This window comes from Convolutriloba macropyga, chromosome 3 (genome assembly GCF_964194025.1).
Source record: "Convolutriloba macropyga chromosome 3, txConMacr16.3, whole genome shotgun sequence".
Lineage (NCBI taxonomy): Eukaryota > Metazoa > Xenacoelomorpha > Acoela > Convolutidae > Convolutriloba > Convolutriloba macropyga.
In genome coordinates, this window is record NC_134470.1 from 73498353 (window position 1) to 73519220 (window position 20868).

Below are 20868 nucleotides of genomic sequence, written 5' to 3' on the forward strand. Positions count from 1 at the left end.
TCTTAACCCTTCGACTCAAACTGCAGTCTTTCTTATAGCTGTCATCAATTTTAATGTAATTTTTTGCATATTTCGTAAATTTTGCATGTACAGTCCTTTTAGAATTATCTACCTAATTTTTCTCAAATTTGATTAGTTTATTGCCATCAATATTTCTTCTACTCGCACTGGGTATCAAAAGTTTTATCCATTTGCAGCCCGAACACTGTTACCATCTGTTTGGGTCTAATAAATAACCCGCACGAAAAAACCGCATACATTTAGATACGAAATAAATTTGAATTTTAAATCTTAAATCTTAACCATTCGATTCAAACTGCAGTCTTTCTTATAGCTGTCATCAATTTTAATGTAATTTTTTGCATATTTCGTAAATTTTGCATGTACAATCATTTTATATTTATCTGTCAATTCTTTTCTCAAATTTTTTTAATTTGTTGTCTTCAATTTTTCTTCTACTCGCACTGGGTACCAAAAGTTTTATCCATTTGCAACTCCACCACTGTTACCATCTTTTTGGGTCTAAGAAATAAACCCGCACGAAAAAACCGCATTCATTTAGATACGAAATAAATTTGAATTTTAAATCTTAAATCTTAACCATTCGACTCAAACTGCAGTCTTTCTTATAGCTGTCATCAATTTTAATGTAATTTTTTGCATATTTCGTAAATTTTGCATTTACAGTCCTTTTAGAATTATCTACCTAATTTTTCTCAAATTTGATTAGTTTATTGCCATCAATATTTCTTCTACTCGCACTGGGTATCAAAAGTTTTATCCATTTGCAGCCCGAACACTGTTACCATCTGTTTGGGTCTAACAAATAACCCGCACGAAAAAACCGCATACTTTTAGATACGAAATAAATTTGAATTTTAAATCTTAAATCCTAACCATTCGATTCAAACTGCAGTCTTTCTTATAGCTGTCATCAATTTTAATGTAATTTTTTGCATATTTCGTAAATTTTGCATGTACAGTCCTTTTAGATTTATCTAACAATTTTTTTCTCAAATTTTATTAATTTATTGCCTTCAATATTTCTTCTACTCGCACTGGGTATCAAAAGTTTTATCCATTTGCAGCTCGAACACTGTTATCATCTGTTTGGATCTAGGAAATAAACCCGCACGAAAAAACCGCATACATTTAGATACGAAATAAATTTGAATTTTAAATCTTAAATCTTAACCATTCGACTCAAACTGCAGTCTTTCTTATAGCTGTCATCAATTTTAATGTAATTTTTTGCATATTTCGTAAATTTTGCATGTACAGTCCTTTTAGAATTATCTACCTAATTTTTCTCAAATTTGATTAGTTTATTGCCATCAATATTTCTTCTACTCGCACTGGGTATCAAAAGTTTTATCCATTTGCAGCCCGAACACTGTTACCATCTGTTTGGGTCTAACAAATAACCCGCACGAAAAAACCGCATACATTTAGATACGAAATAAATTTGAATTTTAAATCTTAAATCTTAACCATTCGATTCAAACTGCAGTCTTTCTTATAGCTGTCATCAATTTTAATGTAATTTTTTGCATATTTCGTAAATTTTGCATGTACAATCATTTTATATTTATCTGTCAATTCTTTTCTCAAATTTTTTTAATTTGTTGTCTTCAATTTTTCTTCTACTCGCACTGGGTACCAAAAGTTTTATCCATTTGCAACTCGACCACTGTTACCATCTTTTTGGGTCTAAGAAATAAACCCGCACGAAAAAACCGCATTGATTTAGATACGAAATAAATTTGAATTTTAAATCTTAAATCTTAACCATTCGACTCAAACTGCAGTCTTTCTTATAGCTGTCATCAATTTTAATGTAATTTTTTGCATTTTTTGTAAATTTTGCATGTACAATCATTTTAGATTTATCTATCAATTTTTTTCTCAAATTTTATTAATTTATTGCCTTTAAAATTTCTTCTACTAGCACTGGGTATCAAAAGTTTTATCCATTTGCAACTCGAACACTGTTACCATCTGTTTGGTTCTAAGAAATAAACCCGCACGAAAAAACCGCATACATATAGATACGAAATAAATTTGAATTTTAAATCTTAAATCTTAACCATTGGACTCAAACTGCAGTCTTTCTTATAGCTGTCATCAACTTTAATGTATTTTTTTGCATATTTCGTAAATTTTGCATGTACAGTCCTTTTAGATTTATCTACCAAATTTTTCTCAAATTTGATTAGTTTATTGCCATCAATATTTCTTCTACTCGCACTGGGTATCAAAAGTTTTATCCATTTGCAGCCCGAACACTGTTACCATCTGTTTGGGTCTAACAAATAACCCGCAAGAAAAAACCGCATACATTTAGATACGAAATTAATAAGAATTTTAAATCTTCAATCTTAACCATTCGACTCAAATTGCAGTCTTTCTTATAGTTGTCATCAATTTCAATGTAATTTTTTGCATATTTCGTAAATTTTGCATGTACAGTCCTTTTAGATTTATCTACCAATTTTTTCTCAAATTTGATTAATTTATTGCCAACAATATTTCTTCTACTCGCATTGGGTATCAAAAGTTTTATCCATTTGCAGCTCAAACACTGTTACCATTTGTTTGGATCTAGGAAATAAACCCGCACGAAAAAACCGCATACATTTAGATACGAAATAAATTTGAATTTTAAATCTTCAATCTTAACCATTCGACTCAAACTGCAGTCTTTCTTATAGTTGTCATCAATTTTAATGTATTTTTTTGCATATATCGTAAATTTTGCATGTACAGTCATTTTAGATTTATCTATCAATTTTTTTTCTCAAATTTTATTAATTTATTGCCTTCAATATTTCTTCTACTCGCACTTGGTATCAAAAGTTTTATCCATTTGCAGCTCGACCACTGTTACCATCTTTTTGGGTCTAAGAAAAAAACCCGCGCGAAAAAACCGCATACATTTAGATACGAAATAAATTTGAATTTTAAATCTTCAATCTTAACCATTCGACTCAAACGGCAGTTTTTTTTATAGTTGCCATCAATTTTAATGTAATTTTTCGCATATTTCGTAAATTTTGCATGTACAGTCCTTTTAGATTTATCTACCAATTTTTTCTCAAATTTGATTAATTTATTGCCATCAATATTTCCTCTACTCGCACTGGGTATCAAAAATTTTATCCATTTGCAGCTCGAACACTGTTATCATCTGTTTGGATCTAGGAAATAAACCCGCACGAAAAAACCGCATACATTTAGATACGAAATAAATTTGAATTTTAAATGTTAAATTTGCATTTTTGTAAAAATGAAATCTAAATTTGAATTTTGATCGTGATAAATTGATCGGTTGTGATAGTTTCATATCAAGTCCCACGGGCCGCTAGGTCATGGCCATGGTTCGAGAGGCAGCCAAGCGAGCTAAATGCGCAGCTCATTAGAAGTCACGTTGTGTTTATTTCAGTGGGATTTATTTCCTATCTAAAATTGATCTTTCTCAGCTGGGTTTTTTCCGGAACGGCATCTCAACTTGATGGCACCTTATTTTGTCAGGCTCAAATAATGAAGGGGTTACTTTTGATGGGGAAAATTAACCACGACTGTTGGGTTTTGACATATGAATGCGAAAGTGCGGGAACTTTTACTTTTGATTTCTTGTCCAATACCCAATAATTTTAACGCAAAAATTCGCTCCTGATAGCGTTGTGAACTAAGAAAATTGGACAGAATTGTGGTGATTCAGAAACGCCACTACGTTGCCAATAAAGGTTTGGCATAATTTCGTTTCATAGAGGGCTAATAAGTAGTCCTAAACTTTTTGGTTATGAGGGGAACAAAAACGAAGAGCATCTGATGATGGGCCACTGTTTGTCTGTGGTAGATCTATGAATTTTCGCAGGCAAGATAAAAGAGTTTTTAATTAAGTTGGAAATATAAATTTCTCAAGAATGAAAGAATAACGAAAATGATTTTTACAGAAAAATTAAGAATTTTACAGGAGATATCTGATTAATAGATGAAGATGGTGATTTGGATTTATGAGATGAAAAGATCTCAAAAATGGCGCGTATATATACTCATTATCAATGAGAAAAATCAAGATAGGAATCTAATCAAAGTACCGTAATTTATAGTGGCAGTCGTTTTGCTTATGTGAAATTCACGGAATGGATTCTTTTTCTCGGAATTGACGGCTGTTTCGCTCCAACTACGTGGAAACCAATTAATCAGACTATGTGAATAAGTTTGTTATGTTTGTTAGGTGCTGATTCTGTACCACAATCACGAACACATACTGAAGAGTACAGAGAACCTGCCCACTACCAGTCTCTCTTCCTTCAGGTGTAGCAAGAGTGCCTCTCTCAGAGAGTTCGCCAGTCAGATGACTCTGGACATACACGGCTCCTCCAGCGAAGAGTACTTAAAGGTACAGCTTTAAAAATGATTTCAGCGAATTTAAAGATCTAAAGATGACATGTCTGATTAGAGATGCATTTGAACTTCAAAAAAAAAACAAAATGCAAAAAAATCGGAGAGAATAAAACCGGCAAGGCACATAAAATTGGTCACAGGAAATTTGGAATATAGTGCGGAAAAAATGTTTTATTGAGCAGTAGTCCAAAAAATATGTACCACAAAAATTGATTTCATAAATGCGAAAAAAAAATTAAATAAAAATAGCCCAATTTATGTCAAATAAAGCTGACAAGAAAGCTTTCATCGAGCATTTGTTGAAAAAGTACTTCAAGTGTGAATTAATTTCTACCAACTGAATTTCTTAGGATAACCAATGGAGTCAGCTAAAACCGCAGTTGGGTTACTTCATTGTCATTATCAGATTTTGGACCGCTGACTGACCTCTGATCGGACTGTCAAACTTTACTATAATAAGACTACAATTTCAACTCAAAAATTTCTTTCATTTGCGACGTGATCAGATTTGGGTGCATTTCGTGACATTTTTTGTGAGCTACAGTTTTTTTTCTTGTTTTTGCGTTTCTTTCTTCAGAGAGATCAGAGAGGTTGATCTTAGAACTCAAAAATGCAAATGCTGCATTTAATTTGTGCAAAATGTATTTTGCATGATTTATAATGTCAACCTTTGCATGCCTATATAACGATATACGTTCAACTGAAAAAAAGTAGCAGCTGTTAAAAATTTTGAACATTAATTCTTTTTATCAGCATTTTTCCGTGGAAAGTTTTCAAACAAAGTTCTTGGTAATGAAACAAAGACAGATGTGATTCCTACTCATGAACTATGGACATTAGCGGTATTATATGATATAATAGTTGTCATACAAAGACAATATATGATTTCATAGTAAACAAGGAGAATCGGTTATGTGCTTTTGCACATACTGTTCCGACCCCGATGCCACGGTTTTGACTTGTCTTCCAAATCAGGAAGAGATAGAAAACTTTCAACATATTTTTTTGAAAATTAGTTGCGCACGAAAAAAAAACGCTCGAAACTTAAACCATTATAATAACTGAAAATGCCGTTTTAGAAGGCAGCTGAGATATGCCAGTAACTTTGACAAAAAATCAATCAGTCAAATATAATGATGAATTTTGGATAGTTGTGGACTTAAATTATTAAAAACCTGCAAATTTTTAAAGACGTAAATTCTAAATACTGCTCTATAGAGACAAAACTGGTACTTTTTTAACGAAAAATGCCAAATTTTGAAAAACAAGCGGCCAAATTGTTAGCCAAAAAATTAGATTAAGCAAATCAGCAACACTTTATTTTCTTTTGAAAGTAAAACCATAGCCGGCAGATTACCGGAACAGTATTGAAAAGACCTGCGTGCCGTATAAAATTTAAATTACAACGAGAATGTTCGATAATGAGTGTTCGCACATGATTTTCCGACCGCACTCATATTTTAGAATTATTTGTCTACCAAATGAGGAAGAGAAACAAAACTTTCAAAAATACATATACTCTTCGAAAACAGTTGGTTTACAAGTAATTTGTCTCAAATGCAAACCGATGAATGAATTGATTACTGCCGCATTGGAGAGCGAATGATACCTGCTATTAATAAAACCAAGAGATAGGACAAGGAACAAATACAACAAAACACAAATCCCCGTCTCACTCAAAATTTTTTCTTCTTCTTCTTAAAAAAATCACTAACAAATTCAAAACACATCAGTTGAGAACCAATTTTAGAAAATAACTTGTACTTCTGCCCAAAGCAGACGTGATTATTCCCTAATAAGACGTTGTAACAATTCAAGAAGAAAAAGAATAAAAAGAGGCAAAGTCAACCATCAGAAGTCAACTGCTAATACTAGATAAAGTCTTATGTAACGCCATCGCAGCTTTCGGAAGCTTTCGTTAGAAAGAAAACAAATTAAGTTAAACCAACATAGAGAACCAGAGATACTTGCTATTGAATAAAAAAGAAAACAAGCTAAACTGGAAAATCGGTGAACAAAAATAACTGTTAATTGCGACCAAAAGCAAAATTAATTATTTAAAACCGTTTAATAAAAAAGTCGAAATGGCTACAGATAATACCAGTTAGCATTCCAAAAATAAAAGAAGTTTATTAAAGCATCAATTGACCTTTAATTGGCATCAGCGAAAAAAATTGTGCATCTTTTGAAAACATGAGATTCAAAATAGAAAAATACGTTGCTCTAAGCTGAAAAACTGAAAAAAAGCTTTTGTACTTACATACACGGAACCAATGAGATCTCTCATTAATCAAAATGGTCCCAAGACTACATTAGAAGGCCACAAATACATCTGAAAATCAAATATTCAGTTAAAAGTTTGGAGGAAACGGTGTCGAAGTCATTGAATCCATATGCTAGCATTAAAGCCATTATATTGATTAACTGTTCTCATCATCAAACCTAATGGCAAAGTTCTTTAATTTTGCATTTCGACACAAAAAGAAAATTTAAGAAACAACAAAAAGTCAAGGGATTTTAAAATATTACTAAATATTAAAACCAAATTGAATTACAAAATAACGGAGCCACAACACAATAATTAATTACTAGTAGTAACATAATTTTTTCTCCGTAGAAATAAGATGTATGCTTTATCTACCTGAAGACTATATTGCAATTTGTCTTTGCAATTGAGACTTAACAAAAATAGCAGAAACTCAAAAATTTAAAAATTTTTCGACCAAATTTTTTCAATGATAAGAAAAAATTAAATTTTAAGCTTAAATAACTGAACTTCGTAGGAGGCCAATTGTACCTCAAATTAGTGGAGACTAAGTCTTTGGACAATATAATAACGAAAAGTACACACAGATCTAAAAATTCCACAAACAATTTCACAAAAAAAAACACTTTGTTGAAGCCTTTAAAACAATAAGCCTCCAATTGGACAGATCTTTACTTTGTTATTGAGGTGCATTAGAACACCAGTGATGCCTCGTTTTGAGAGGTCTACGTTAAAAGACAGCAAAAAAGACCACAAGCATGGACCAAAATCAAAATTTCTTTTATAAAAAAATGCGAAAACACATAGCGTCATTGCTATGAAATCATCAGCTGCAACATAAACACAACTCAAAAAATATTTATTTTCCCGCCAAAAGCGGACCACAGACAACATTAGTAAGACCAAGATACAAGTGCACAGAAAAAAAATATGCGCAGAAAAAGTCACTGAGACCTGCCATCATCCAGAATATGTGTCAGCACTGCAAAAAAGAAAGACATATACAGATAAAAACAAAAAAAAATTCCAAAAAACCAAAAAAATTGTTTTGCCAGATAACGGTTTCGAAGCCGTAAAAACACACACTTTTCTCTAAAATTTGTTTCTATTTAAGCGTCTTTTGTTTCAAAAGAATTTGACTTATTATCAAAATTGTAGTCGGACGAGGCAACAAAGGCAACTTCCGAAATTGGCAAATGTTCAAAAGTCAAATAAAAATCATATTTAGAAACCGTGGTACGGAAGCAATGAAGCCAATAATTAAAAAGAAAAAACAGTTACCGCAAGGAAAACTTTGCTTTCACTCATTAGAAAGAAGATACGATTTGTGATTATTGAGAATAAGCAAAAGTTTGACAGAATTTCGAAAAAAGTGGCAAATTTCAAAAGCAGACTGAGATTTCTTAAAAAAAAGTTTTCAAATGCATAAGAGCCTTTAGGTTTAAAATGGAACAATTATATAGTTTCAAGTACACTTTTTGGGAAGCCAACTGGACTTCCATTTAATAATATACTCATGAGCCTGCATAAAAGTCAACAAATGCGGGCAAAACACAAGATTTCTATTCGAGTTTAAGAAAACGCTTTGTTGGAGGCATAGAAACCATGAAATTCTCTCTGAAAACTCAATATGATCATGAAGCCATGACAGAAAACTTCAGTGCATTGTAGTTGATTTTTGACTGGAAAATTTTCTGGAGAGTAAGAAACTGAAAAAAAAGCAAAAAAAAATAATATTAAATTTTCAAAAAGTTATTGCCTCAGTATACTCATAATTTTTTTGATTTTCAAAAACCACGAAGATACCAAAACTGTCCTGGATAATGCGACGCGTTCATTTTTAACAGCTATTCCCTCCATTTGTAATCAAAACAGATACCCGGGCAACAAAAAGTCAATATATCAAAACTGAAAGATTTGTTTTGCGTAATGATTGTTTTAAGCTAGCAAAAAACCTGCCAAATTTTTGTTCTAAAACAATCTCAATGGAAACAAAACTAGAACTATCCTTCCTTTCAACTGACACAAATTTATGCCGGCAGTTTGAATTCTGTACCTCCGGTAACTTCGAAAAAAGTGGGCCCAAGGAACATTTGGGGCCAATTTTAATGAAAAATGTCTAATTTTTTTTAAAAAGTATAATTTTTAAGCTAAAATGGTCAGAAAAAAGTAATCAAAAACACACTTTTGTGTCTTTAGGCGAAACCCAAAGCACTACTGTTCACAAAACTGACAACTTTTAGCAAATTTCACGAAAAAGTGATCAAAAATACTCTAAAATGTGAGCAAAAACTACGGATATGATTTCAATGTTTACAAATCTTTGAACCTCGATAACTGCATAGAGAAATTGAAGTTTAAATAACTTTTTAAAATTCTATATTCTAAGCTGTACGTGTTTTCTAGTGATACCAATCAGAACTCTGTACGATGAATTTATAGATAGGCCAAAATTGACTAAACAAAAAACCCCATTTGAGTATATAGTTCCTCCCCTCCCTACTAAAATGGGTCGGAAAAAATCATTCTAGTTTGTTTCAGAAACTTAAAAACGGAGGCTCCGTAGATTAAGAACAATGTACTCTGCACGATCTCGTATAAAACCGCCTAATCTTGAAAGATACTTGCGAGATCATCTGACTATCGAGATACTATATGGCAAACATTTTTTATCCCATTTTAAAAAAATATAGTATATAACAACTGAATTTTTTTCAATGCTATTGAAAAATTTGAACTAAAATTTCTATGTAGCTTCATTTTTCTTTGGAAACTTTTGTGGGGATCACACAGCTCTATTTTGCTCATATATTTTGAGTGGTATTGTTGAAGACAACAAATACGATCAAAGTAAGCTATTTAGAGCAGACTAAATGTCAAACGTTTTTTTGTGCGGCAGAATTCAGGCTATAACACATACTTGCTGTTTACAAACCCGGGTTGCTCATCATACACAATTCTTAGTAGTCATACTAGGTCATATATGATTCCTAGTATTCATACAAGGTCATATATGATTTGTATGATTTCTTAGTAGTCATACAAGGATCATATATGATTTCCTAGAAATCATACAGGGATTATACAAAAAAAATCAAAACCTAAAAACTGTATTTCTTTCATTTTCTTTTGATGTTGAAAAATTTTCCCGGAAATCATACAAGGTCATATATGACACATAAAACATTGATTGGTTCGACAAATTCCCGCATAATGTAGTCAGAGTACATAATATATTATTATATCGCATTTGCATTCCACATTTGATTCTTTGTGTGGGCGAAAAACATAACTTTCCAACTAAACTATATTCAGAAAACGAATTTGAGGTTATCTGCAAAAATTGTTGCAAATATTTTTTTTATAAATGAGCAGTTATAGGTATAAACCGGCCTCAGAGAATATCAGAAATCTATTTATGTTTTTGGACTTACTGTTTAATTGCATGCCCAACTGTGCATATGATATTGTACGTTTGGGTCTTTTGGCGGATCACAAGGTGATGCCGGGGTATCACATAAGTGAGTCCCTGCAAAATGAAATTTTTGAAAGACAGAAATGTTTTTAAAATTTATGAAAAATAGATGTATGATTCTTGCTATTCATACTAGGATCATATATGATTTCTTTGTAGTCATACAAGGTTCATATATGATTTCCTAGTAGTCATATACGATTTCTTAGTAGTCATACAGGGATCGTACTAGGAAATACGTTATAATTTGTATGATACTATATATGATCCTTGTATGACTACTAAGAAGTGGTGACCCGGGAAACTAATTCTGAATAAATTTTTGCCTTTCATATTTCAAAGATATGTGCCATATCTGTCTTTGAGAGGCGTATAGATATGTCCTTCGGCTATTCTGGCAAGCTTGCATAGACCTCTTGTCTGCGGTTGAGTTCGTTATTTTTACTGGAAAATGAGTTAGTGTTTCAAATCGAGAAGGAACCAGGAGTCTTGATACTGTCTCAAATTTTGTGTAGTTCCATCGGCGCGTTGCTTAAGATTACAAGATTCGCGCTTGAAACTTGACGTTGAAGAAGCAATGCGCCACTGCGCCATTGCAACTTATGAAAATTTTTAAAATTTTTTAAGCATTTCAATTGCACTAAGTGTATTAATATTAAGAACTTTAGCCAACAGAAAGCGGCTGGCAATGGGAAATAACACATGAAACTTTTTGAAACAATTTATTAAGGACTGCCGATTGAATTAATTATCTATAATTTTATCAAGATCCACTAACAGGGTTATATTTTTTAGGATAAAATTTTGAAACGAACTGCTAACATTCGTTCATCGGTGAACTGCTAACTTTGTTAAAATAGGGCTGATTTATTGGTCCCAACCCGAGACAAATGGGACCCTCGAAGCAAATGGGACCCCAACCTCGGGTAACTAAACAAAGATATAATAAGCCACTTGTTTCCACAAACTCGTTGTATGAAGTTTCTAATCAACACCAATGTTAACAGGGTAGCACTAGCAACGAGACAATATGCGGCAACAACCGAACATATAGCACCCGATCGCTAAGTAGGGTCGCCTCCAATGACACTGACCACACCAGTACCCTCAGAGACAGGGCATACTCGGCTGCAGACCACGACAATGATTCACATTCAATGGGTCAGTGGAGTTCTCTCAGATCTCTCAGGTTCAGAGGAGATGGCGATGACGAGCGGGACTCGGATGTGAGACATCACCTGCATCATCATAATCAGCAACAGCAGCAGTCATCGGTTTGGGAGAAAAACCCGACTCCAATTTTGAAGGAGACTTCGTATGTGCTCACGGCGAATAAGCGATATCTATCACTCGGTAAGGAACAAAGTACGCTTAAGATTATAATAGTTTATAAAAGTTAATGATTCCTATTCGTTAATGATTTCAAAGTTTATAATAGTTAATGATTCCTTGAAAATAATTCATCATTTATCATTAATGGTGATTCTAAAGGTAAGCATACAAAGTTTCATTCGAGCATCATAAATGCTATCATAAGTTCCATGTAAATATTATACAGACCTACGTTATGATTTCTGTGATATGATATGACATATGAACAATGTAAGAAATCTAGAAAATGGCCACATGTCTACCCGGGTCCAGATGTCAGCGCCGTTTCAGCGCATTTTTTGCAAGAAATGCGCTGAATGCGCTGAAATTATGTAAGAAAAACGCTGAATGTATCTAAAGCGCTGAAAAGCTGACTGATAAGCGCTATGTTATATTTGATATTATATATGTATCGGTTTAGCAAATAAATAGCCGCGGAAAAACCCTATCTTAAAATTGAATTTTGGTCATGATAATTTGTTCTGATAATTTTGCAGCAAGTCCAACAGGCCACTAAGACATGGCCAAACGCGCTAAATTAATAGTCAAGTAGAGGTTTATTTCGTGGGTTTTTTCTGCGTATGTTGTTGATTTGTCAAACTTGTTGATTTTGTTGTTTTTCTATAATCGATGTATGACATCTATGAATTGCAGATGCGGGGATTTGAATTTAAGCATAGTTACTGATTGCAATTGATTGCAATCAGTAACTATGCTTAAATTCAAGTCCCCGCATCTGCAATTCTTAGATGTCATACATCGATTATAGAAAATGCCATAAAAATCAAAAGTTATTTCCGCGTGCGATTCGCACGTGGAACCAAAGAAATCAGTTGAACGTACGTTCCCTGCCCGTAGCTGCGACTCAAAGAAGAGAATTTTTAAAACTTCTGATCTGCAGTCATATTTTCTAGCTCCACCTCATGAATTAATAGGTCTTTTCATAAATTCCATGTCTCGACTAGGGTTGTTTCCCTCTCTAGGGTCAAATCTTCAGAACATATCAGAAGAGCTGATGGATTCAAATGCGAACAACGAATCAAAGGAAGATGTTGGTAACAACAACAACAACAACAACAACAACAACAATCACAACAGCATCAGCAGTAATAAAGAACAACAACCGCTCCAACCTGGATCCAATCTAAGGTAGAATTACAGATCTTTGTTAATATTGGAGCTGGAAAATGGTTGCCATCATTTCATCGAAAATTTTGCACACACAAAAAAATAACCAATAACTCAGCAACTGAAACGCATGAGTGACGTCATTTTAAAACTTCAGAACACTCCACGGCGTTCATTTCTTTGTCATTTTGGGATCAATTTTTGATGTCTGGTTTTATTCTAACCAGTTTAAGTTAAATGCAGGGATGCAAACTCTTTTTACAGATCAGGCATTTCAGCTGGGCTCTACAAATTTTAAGGCTCTTTAACTGAAAAAAAAACTTGACGCTGTTTGACAGTTATAAGCTTCTTTATATTGGGGTTTCAGCCGACATTAGATTTTTTGATAATTTTTGAATTCTTTCTGTTAGTTGAACCATAGTTGAAGTATCCCGATTGGTTACATGACAACATCCCCAATGTCATTATACCCAAATTATTCCCTTTGTTTTTTGTCTCATAATCAGACTACAAATTAGCACTTGGTAGAAAAAGCATAATTAAACTGATAATTTAATCCCATGTTCGGTTGTGATAGTTTCATATCAAGTACCACGGGCTGCTGAGGGTATGGCCAAATGCGCTAGCTAAATATTATGTTAAATAATCGTTCCGGTATTTTCAACATTAGGATAAAGTATTGTATAAATTTTGGATATTTTGTAACATTGGGTATATTGGCTTTGAGTTTTTTTTTCCTCCTGACACCGCCTGGATTATCTTTCTCAAATTTTTCCAACACTATTCATCGAGTAAAATGGTTGCGTGCATGACTGCTTAATATCTCGCTGGTTGTTTTTTTCTTTAGTTGGCTGTCTTCTAATAAACTGCCATTGTTTTTTAGCACTGTGCCTACTTTACAATGAATATCATTTTTACGGCTGATTTTTCAATCAGCAGACATCAACAGTAAAAAAAAGTTGCTGAAAAACTTGAGAGCACTCGCATTTTGACGGTTATCTTTAAACATTACTGTAGACTTTTTTGATAATAAACTTAACAAAATAATTTAAAAATATTGCAAAAACTATCGGTTGAAAAACTATCACTTGAAGATAATGAATTTTGGGAAAAAAACTTAATCAGAATGTGCTTTTTACTAACGAATTGAAGACAATTTTGAAATTATTCAACAACAGTTTTCTCAACCGCAGTTTCTCCCAGAGATTTTGGGGTATTTGAATGATATTTTAGCAGCAAAAACCTAATACATCAACCCGCGTTACAGTTTTTTTTATACACAAATAGCAACAAAAGAAAATGTGAAAAAGCATTTTGAAGTTAACTTTTTAATTTTGCGCAATTATGAAAAAGCAGAGTATGTTAGAGATTACACTTAGATTCACCCTCTAAATTACTCAAAGCGCTTGGAATTGTTTCAACGTCTATCGATGTCTGCTTTGACCTACTTAACCATATGTGACCTCTAAATTGATCAATTATTTTAGCACGAGTGATCTCTATTAAAAGAAACATTAAACATGGGTGTGATCGTGACTTTAAAAAGAGCCAAAAATTGGAACAAGCAGACATTAAAACGAGCCAAAAGTTTACTAATAATTAATAAATAAGTTGCTGAGTCAATTTAATTTAAATTTTGAAATGAGACTTGAAAATTTTAAACAAAAGATAACCCATTATTTCACAACTGATTTTAAATATTTACTAGCAAAATAAATTTGAAGATATGCAATAAGTAATTATATATTATTTATAGCAAGCCACGGCCATGCATTAGCGTCTTATGGGTCTTGATATGAAACCATCACAACCGAACACGTGATCAATGTACCCTAGAAAATACTCTTCGTATTAATTAGCTAACAATGTATAGTACTTAAATACAATCTAATGTTTTCGGTTGATCTTGGATCAGATCAATTTGGGCGCTTTTTAATTTCGGCTCCTTTCGATTGATTCGGCTGTGATCACATCCGACATTAAACCAAGAAGCACAAAATAATTAACTGAATAAACAGAAACATTTTTTAAACCAGAAATTATTCTCAATAAGTTATTAACAAATTAGCTACAATAAACGTAGCTATCCATTTGCTTTAAAAGCGTGGAAAAAATGGGCTATTCAACAGATCGCCGAAACTTCTTGGTAATCATACTACGTCATATATGGTTTTATGAAATCTTAGCAATTGTAATAAAATAATAATTGGCTTATAGTAGACAAAAAAGATCATTGAATAATTTATTGGGAAAATGAAAAATGCTCAAAGCAGTTTTTGGGTTTAAAACAAAACAATAATTTTTTCATTTTGGCAGTTCAGTAAATTTCTTGTCTCGCAAATAAGTTTTTTGAAAAAAAAGTTAAGAAAAAATCATATTATTTGTTCTACATTAGATAAATGCCAACTATATCAATGAGTCTGCACAATTTAGTTTTTCTTCGATATGCGAAACATAGTTCTCATTTTTATATCACAAAAATAGCAGTTTTGCTAACTCTTGTGATCGGAAAGTTTGTTTTTTTGAAAATTTACTTAATTTTTATTGACGGTATAATTGCGGCACCAGGTTTTAAAAAGTACTTGAGAAAGACGAAAAATTGGATTTGTTAATCCTTACAAACATAGAAAGATCATGTATGGTTCTTGCTAATCACACGAAGATCATATATGGGTTTTCCTAACTATAAAAGGATCGTTTTAATCATTGCCAGATCATACTAAAAATTTTATGCCATATATGGAACCATATATGCTCTTTGTATTAATACCAAAAATGTTCTTCCCGGGTACGAAATTTTGCACTCTTGAATGAGTTTGATACCAAGTGTTTTTGCTTTATACTTAAATTGAAGTCCTAAAAAATCTTAAATTTCAAAAGAGCACCCCTTCTATAAACTGTTTTATTTTTGTCTTAACAGTGATTATTTGAACTAGATATATTTGTCTGCAACTCTAAGAAACCATGCAATGCAAAGCATATTTTATGAATCACTGCACTTAGTTCATCATTTTTACAGTAAAACTTTGTCAGCGCCGTTTTTTTTCACAGATGTTTTTCAAAGTCTTTGTTTGGCATTTTTGCATCGGTGAGTTGGTGGTGTTTTGATTAGTTTCATGAAAACGTTGAGTGCGTTATGAAGAAATTGAATAGTAGGACTACAGCAACAGGCAATTATTTTGTAAGATTTAAAATGCATGGTTAAATTTCATTGCTGCAAGTGTCATACCAGACAATTTTTATTATTGCTAATTTTTTGTTCCAACCCATTTGAGCCGGCGGTGGCACAATATACTAAAACGGATTTTTTTCAATCAATTTTTGCTGAGCGATATGTTCATCGTAGTCAGTTGTGAGCGGTGTCATGAGAAAGCTTGTCGAGAGTAGAATATGAAGTTGAAACAAATTTTTCGAAATCCGTTTTTTTCTGATGAGTTACGGTGTTTTAAAGTTTTGCGGAAGTTAGGCTAATTTCCGTTGTTTTGTTCACATTTTTCGTAAATATTAGTAAAATTTGATCAATTTGTCTAGAAGTATGATTAAATTTTTAGCAGTAACCTCGTTGGTTTTACTTGTAAAAGTAGTGCAGAGCTACTTATTTGATTGAATTGACTCTTTCGGCCAAAATTTTGGGTAAATTTTCAAAGAACTTGGCGTTTTTTTCTTCAATATTTCATGAAAAATGGTACTGAGTATGATTCTGTTGCCCACTTTGTAAACATTGACCCGTATTTAAGACATAAAACTTGCTGCTTGTTCTCTGTTCACTCAGGTGATTTTTATTTCTGCCTCCAGTTCCTAAAAATAGTTCTGGAAATAGCAAATTTGCGCCCTTTTGCTAAGTTGAAATGATATTTATCAAACATGCATCATATGTTTTTGATATATTAAGATATTCAGTCTCCAATATATCTATCACAAAATTAATTGGAACAATGATGTTTTTAAGAGCCAAGCATCAACAACAAGGCTAAATTTTGTCTCATTGGTGATTTTCGCCATGAAAAATTATTCGAATTATTTTTGGCACCGTTCTTTTTGAAATATTATTTGCCTTTTTCAACCCAATTACCGTTAATTCTGTTTCTATATAGCGGTTCAATCAATGAGGGGTCACATCCTGGATTAATTGAAGCACAACCAATAGGGCCAAATCATAGCTCATTTGCTGACAATTCAAGTTTACGGCAAACAAAAGCGAAAAAACATACATTATGATTTCAATGAAGCGCTTATTGTTTTTTTTTTTTAGTTTTAACACTGTTTGCCTTAAGATGTTGAATTTCTTAGTTCTGCCTGTATTCAATTCAATATTGTACTCCTTTGGCTTAGTCTCACAAATTACATGCTCAATTCATTCCCTAGGCAGTAACCATTTACCCTATTTACTGTTTTTAGTTCAAAACTTATGGTTCTTTTGGCATGGTTTTAAAAAATTTTGTTTAGGAAAAAATCAATTTTAAGATGTCATTTTTAATCTCACATCTGTCATCTCTTTGCGTAGTGTAAGCTCAGATAGAGTTAGGTTGTATATTTTTTCAAGTGAACTAAAATTGTATTGTTTTTTGCTTTATTATCATTTAAATAATGATTTTTTCACATTGATACTACGAGTTTTCATAATTTATTTTATGTTTAGAATTTTTCCTGTTTTTGTCTTTTTTTCTGTTGTCTTCTTCGATAAGAACATTAATGACAGGCCACATATCACATAAGTGGTTTTGAAAAAGGCGCAATTGTTTATAATCGAATTCTTTTGTGAACCAATAATGCTTTAAATGGCTTCGACACCGTTTTCTAGCAGATTGACGTTTTGTTTTTCGCTCGTATTTGTTATTTTTATAATCGCATGATTTTCTGCATTTTGACATTCCCCAATTGTCCTACGGAAGTATAAAACAAGCTTTTTAATGATTTTAGTGATAGCTAATGGTTTTCGTGACTTTGAAATTAATTATTTTCGAAAAGTATAAGCTTTTTGTTTTTTTTTGTTTGCTAGTTGAATTTTCTCAATAAAGACAGATCCAATATCTTTCAGGGTGAAATTCAAGTCATTTTTGTTTTAATTTTCCTCTGAAGCTATTTGACTTTGTTATTATTTTTTTTTTAAAAAAAATAGAAAATCATCGAGTTTTGGTCGTTATTAATGCCTCTTGTTTTTAATTGAATTTGTTGTTAGTCTTGTCTCTTGGTCTCATTTATGGAATCGGCATGCTAATAAGGCTTTATTTAATTTCTTTAGTGATTTGAGTTGAAAGCAGTTTTTTAAATGGAAACACCATTGTTTTCGAACAATATATGAAGGGTTCTATTTCTTCCTCATTTTTAGACAATTAAGTTAAAATGTGGTTGAGTGGGGACTTTATGCGTGGACGCACATTACCGAACATCCTTGTTGTTTAGAAAATTGTTTGTTGGTCAGAGTAGGATACTTAATACACGTTTTAAGTTGAAATTATTATAATCATTTTTCCAATTATTTTCTATGTTACTGCTCATTTTGTTCTTCTTGCCCAGGTCAGTACTTTAGCCAAGTTCACGTTAAGCGATTTCGACTGATATTTATATCTTATCAATATCATCTAATGCACAATTTGCATTTGTTTTTCCCTCGACTTAAACAATTTCTTGGCGTATAAATTCGCCTCTTACGCGATCGTAATTTTTTCTCTAGTTTTTTTTCTATGATTTTTTACTATGATTTTTCTATGATCCTTTTTTCGTCTATATGCAGTTTGAAAACATCAAATTATTTGTTCTACTCGAGTCCTTTAGGTGAAAATGTATCCATCCCTCATTTTTCTCGTAGATCTAATCTTAGTCGACTGTTGTTTCCAGGGCTTCCTTCGACCGAAACACCATCACTTTCATTGACGACCTCTTCAAGGGTTTCTGGGAACGAGAGACTTTAGAGACAGAAAGTGCCCTCGATATTTCCCAACTTCCAAAACGACAGGACACGTTACGCAGCAAGTACGACAGATGCAAAACTATAGACATGGGATGCATTGAAAAAGACAGATACATTCTGGAGTCCAGTCCTAAAAAGTCCAAAAATCGCTGGCTGTTTGGATTCGGCTGGTTCAAAAGTGCAAAGAAGTTGAACTCTGATTTAGACGGTGACGATCCGACAACAATTATCAAAGATACTATCAAAATCTACTTTAGATTGAGGCGTTCGTTAAAGAAACGGAAACTCCAAGAAGACGTTGATATTTTGAAAGAAATTGCAGTCAAACAAGCGTGCCTTAAGTCATCATTCGAGGATTTCGGAACTTCCCGATTTGATCTTTTGAGTTTGCAGGACAATTTGGGTCGCTATTACTCAATAATGAGTAAGTACTCGAAGCGTCATTTGAACAAAAACAGTCGAAATATGATGATAAGGCTATATGCTTTTTATAGTCGAACTTATTTTCTGCAGACTATCACCAAATTTTCTAAATTTCGTATTGAGACAGATAAATTTTGTAGGAATGCGGCTTGTTTACTTTGACTTATAGTTTACAATTTGACATAAATGTTAATTTTTTATCGAAATTTATTTTCTGTTATATTGCTATCAATTAATTTCTATTGCTACTTCTTCTCCGTTTAATTTGGTTGCATGTTTTACATATTAAATACTTTTTTGAAGATAAATTTTAAATGTTACTGAAAGACTTAAGATACATATTTGCAACAATCAACAACATCTGACCGTTTTATAGGAAACGATGTTAGGTTCTCAGCTTATGAAAAGAGACTAGAAGTCTAATGAGGAGGGCCTTTATTGGCTAAAATTACGCACTCGCTCTTCCTGCTTAAAATCGAGGAAGAGTCGTTTAATTGTCGAGGAAAGGTCTTTCCATGATCAAGTAAAAGTCTTTTCATGGGCGTTTTTGTCAAGCATGGTTTTTTCATAGATGTTTTGTTTTGAGTCGAGCAGGGACTTTCCTTGGGTTGATAAAAAGTCTTTTCATAATCTTCTATTTTGCAAGTTTCAAAATTTCTTCAATATTTTTTTGCTTCTGTACATACTGAAGCTGTAATGGAGCAAGTCCAAAGAGCATTGCACCAGAGCAGTCCAAGTTAAGCGATAGTTGTAAAAATGCCAAGAACTTCTGATATGTTTGCAACTCTTAAGTTAAAGCAGCGGAGTCATTAAACAAAATTCATGATTTGCTGCAATTCTGAAGAGACACTAATCAATCAAAAATGCTTGTTGTTTTAATAAATTGAAGTTTCGTAATATGGAAGGGAAAGGAACTAAAAATTTTAAATTATCATTATGGTTATTAAGGACAATGCAGTTACAATTAAATTACTTACTTTCATTCAATCGGTTGCTGTGTCATGAAGTTATGCTGGCATATCATAGCTATGATATGCCAGCGTAACTTCATGACACAGCAACCGATTGAATGAAAGTAAGTAATTTAATTGTAACTGCATTCTCCTTAATAACCATAATGATAATTTAAAATTTTTAGTTCCTTTCCCTTCCATATTATAAAATTTCAATTTATTAAAACAACAAGCATTTTTGATTGATTAGTGTTTCTTCAGAATTGCAGCAAATCATGAATTTCGTTTAATGACTACGTTATAAGCTGTAATGAGCAAAAAAAATTGCACGTGAAATTGCCAAAGCAGGCTCATCAAATGAATCTTCTTTGACACCTTATTTGACAATAGCTTGACACAGTTTTTGTAATGCAGTTTGGGCCCGGCTAAAGACATACAAAATATTATAGGCCGAGCAAAAGTCTAGTGTGGAGAATTTAAGGCCAGCAAAAAATTGTGTCGAGCAAAAGTTGAGCGTAAACGATTTGTGTTGAACTAAATTCCATCTGTTAGCTTAGCGGAGCTAAAGTCACTTCATAGGTTATTTGGGTTGAAAATGGTCTTTTTACGCCAAATTTCGCTAAAATGGTTTTATCGCAAGTGAAAGTCTCAATCAGGGAACTTTTTACTATCTTTATCTTTTTCTTAGAGGAGCTGCAAAAAACCGTAAGATGAACGTAAATTTCGTCACAAAATCAGTCAAAAACTTTCCCGGGCTGACTTAAAAATTCAAAATTTTTCAATTTTTGTCGCTTGAAAATTTGTATTGATGGAACTCCTATTTGTTAAAGAAATTCAGTCACAGTTCATAGAACATGTACATTAGCCTAAATTATTTAAAAACATTTTGATGCATGCAGTGAATAATATGAAAAAAAATCAAACATGAAAA

General features: G+C 32.5%; 1 protein-coding gene across 3 annotated transcripts in view; it reads left to right on the forward strand.

Moving 5' to 3' along the window:
- Nucleotides 1-19232, forward strand: part of LOC142336441 (uncharacterized) — a 32766-nt gene extending 13534 nt beyond the window's left edge. For all 3 annotated transcript variants that reach the window (XM_075385278.1, XM_075385277.1, XM_075385279.1), the window contains exons 3-6: nt 4241-4405; nt 11159-11504; nt 12506-12671; nt 18489-19232. In XM_075385278.1, coding sequence (XP_075241393.1) covers nt 4241-4405; nt 11159-11504; nt 12506-12671; nt 18489-19146 — 1335 coding nt within the window. In that variant the 3' untranslated portion in view covers nt 19147-19232. The remainder of the gene's footprint in view (nt 1-4240; nt 4406-11158; nt 11505-12505; nt 12672-18488) is intronic.
- The last annotated feature ends 1636 nt before the right edge of the window (nt 19233-20868 follow it).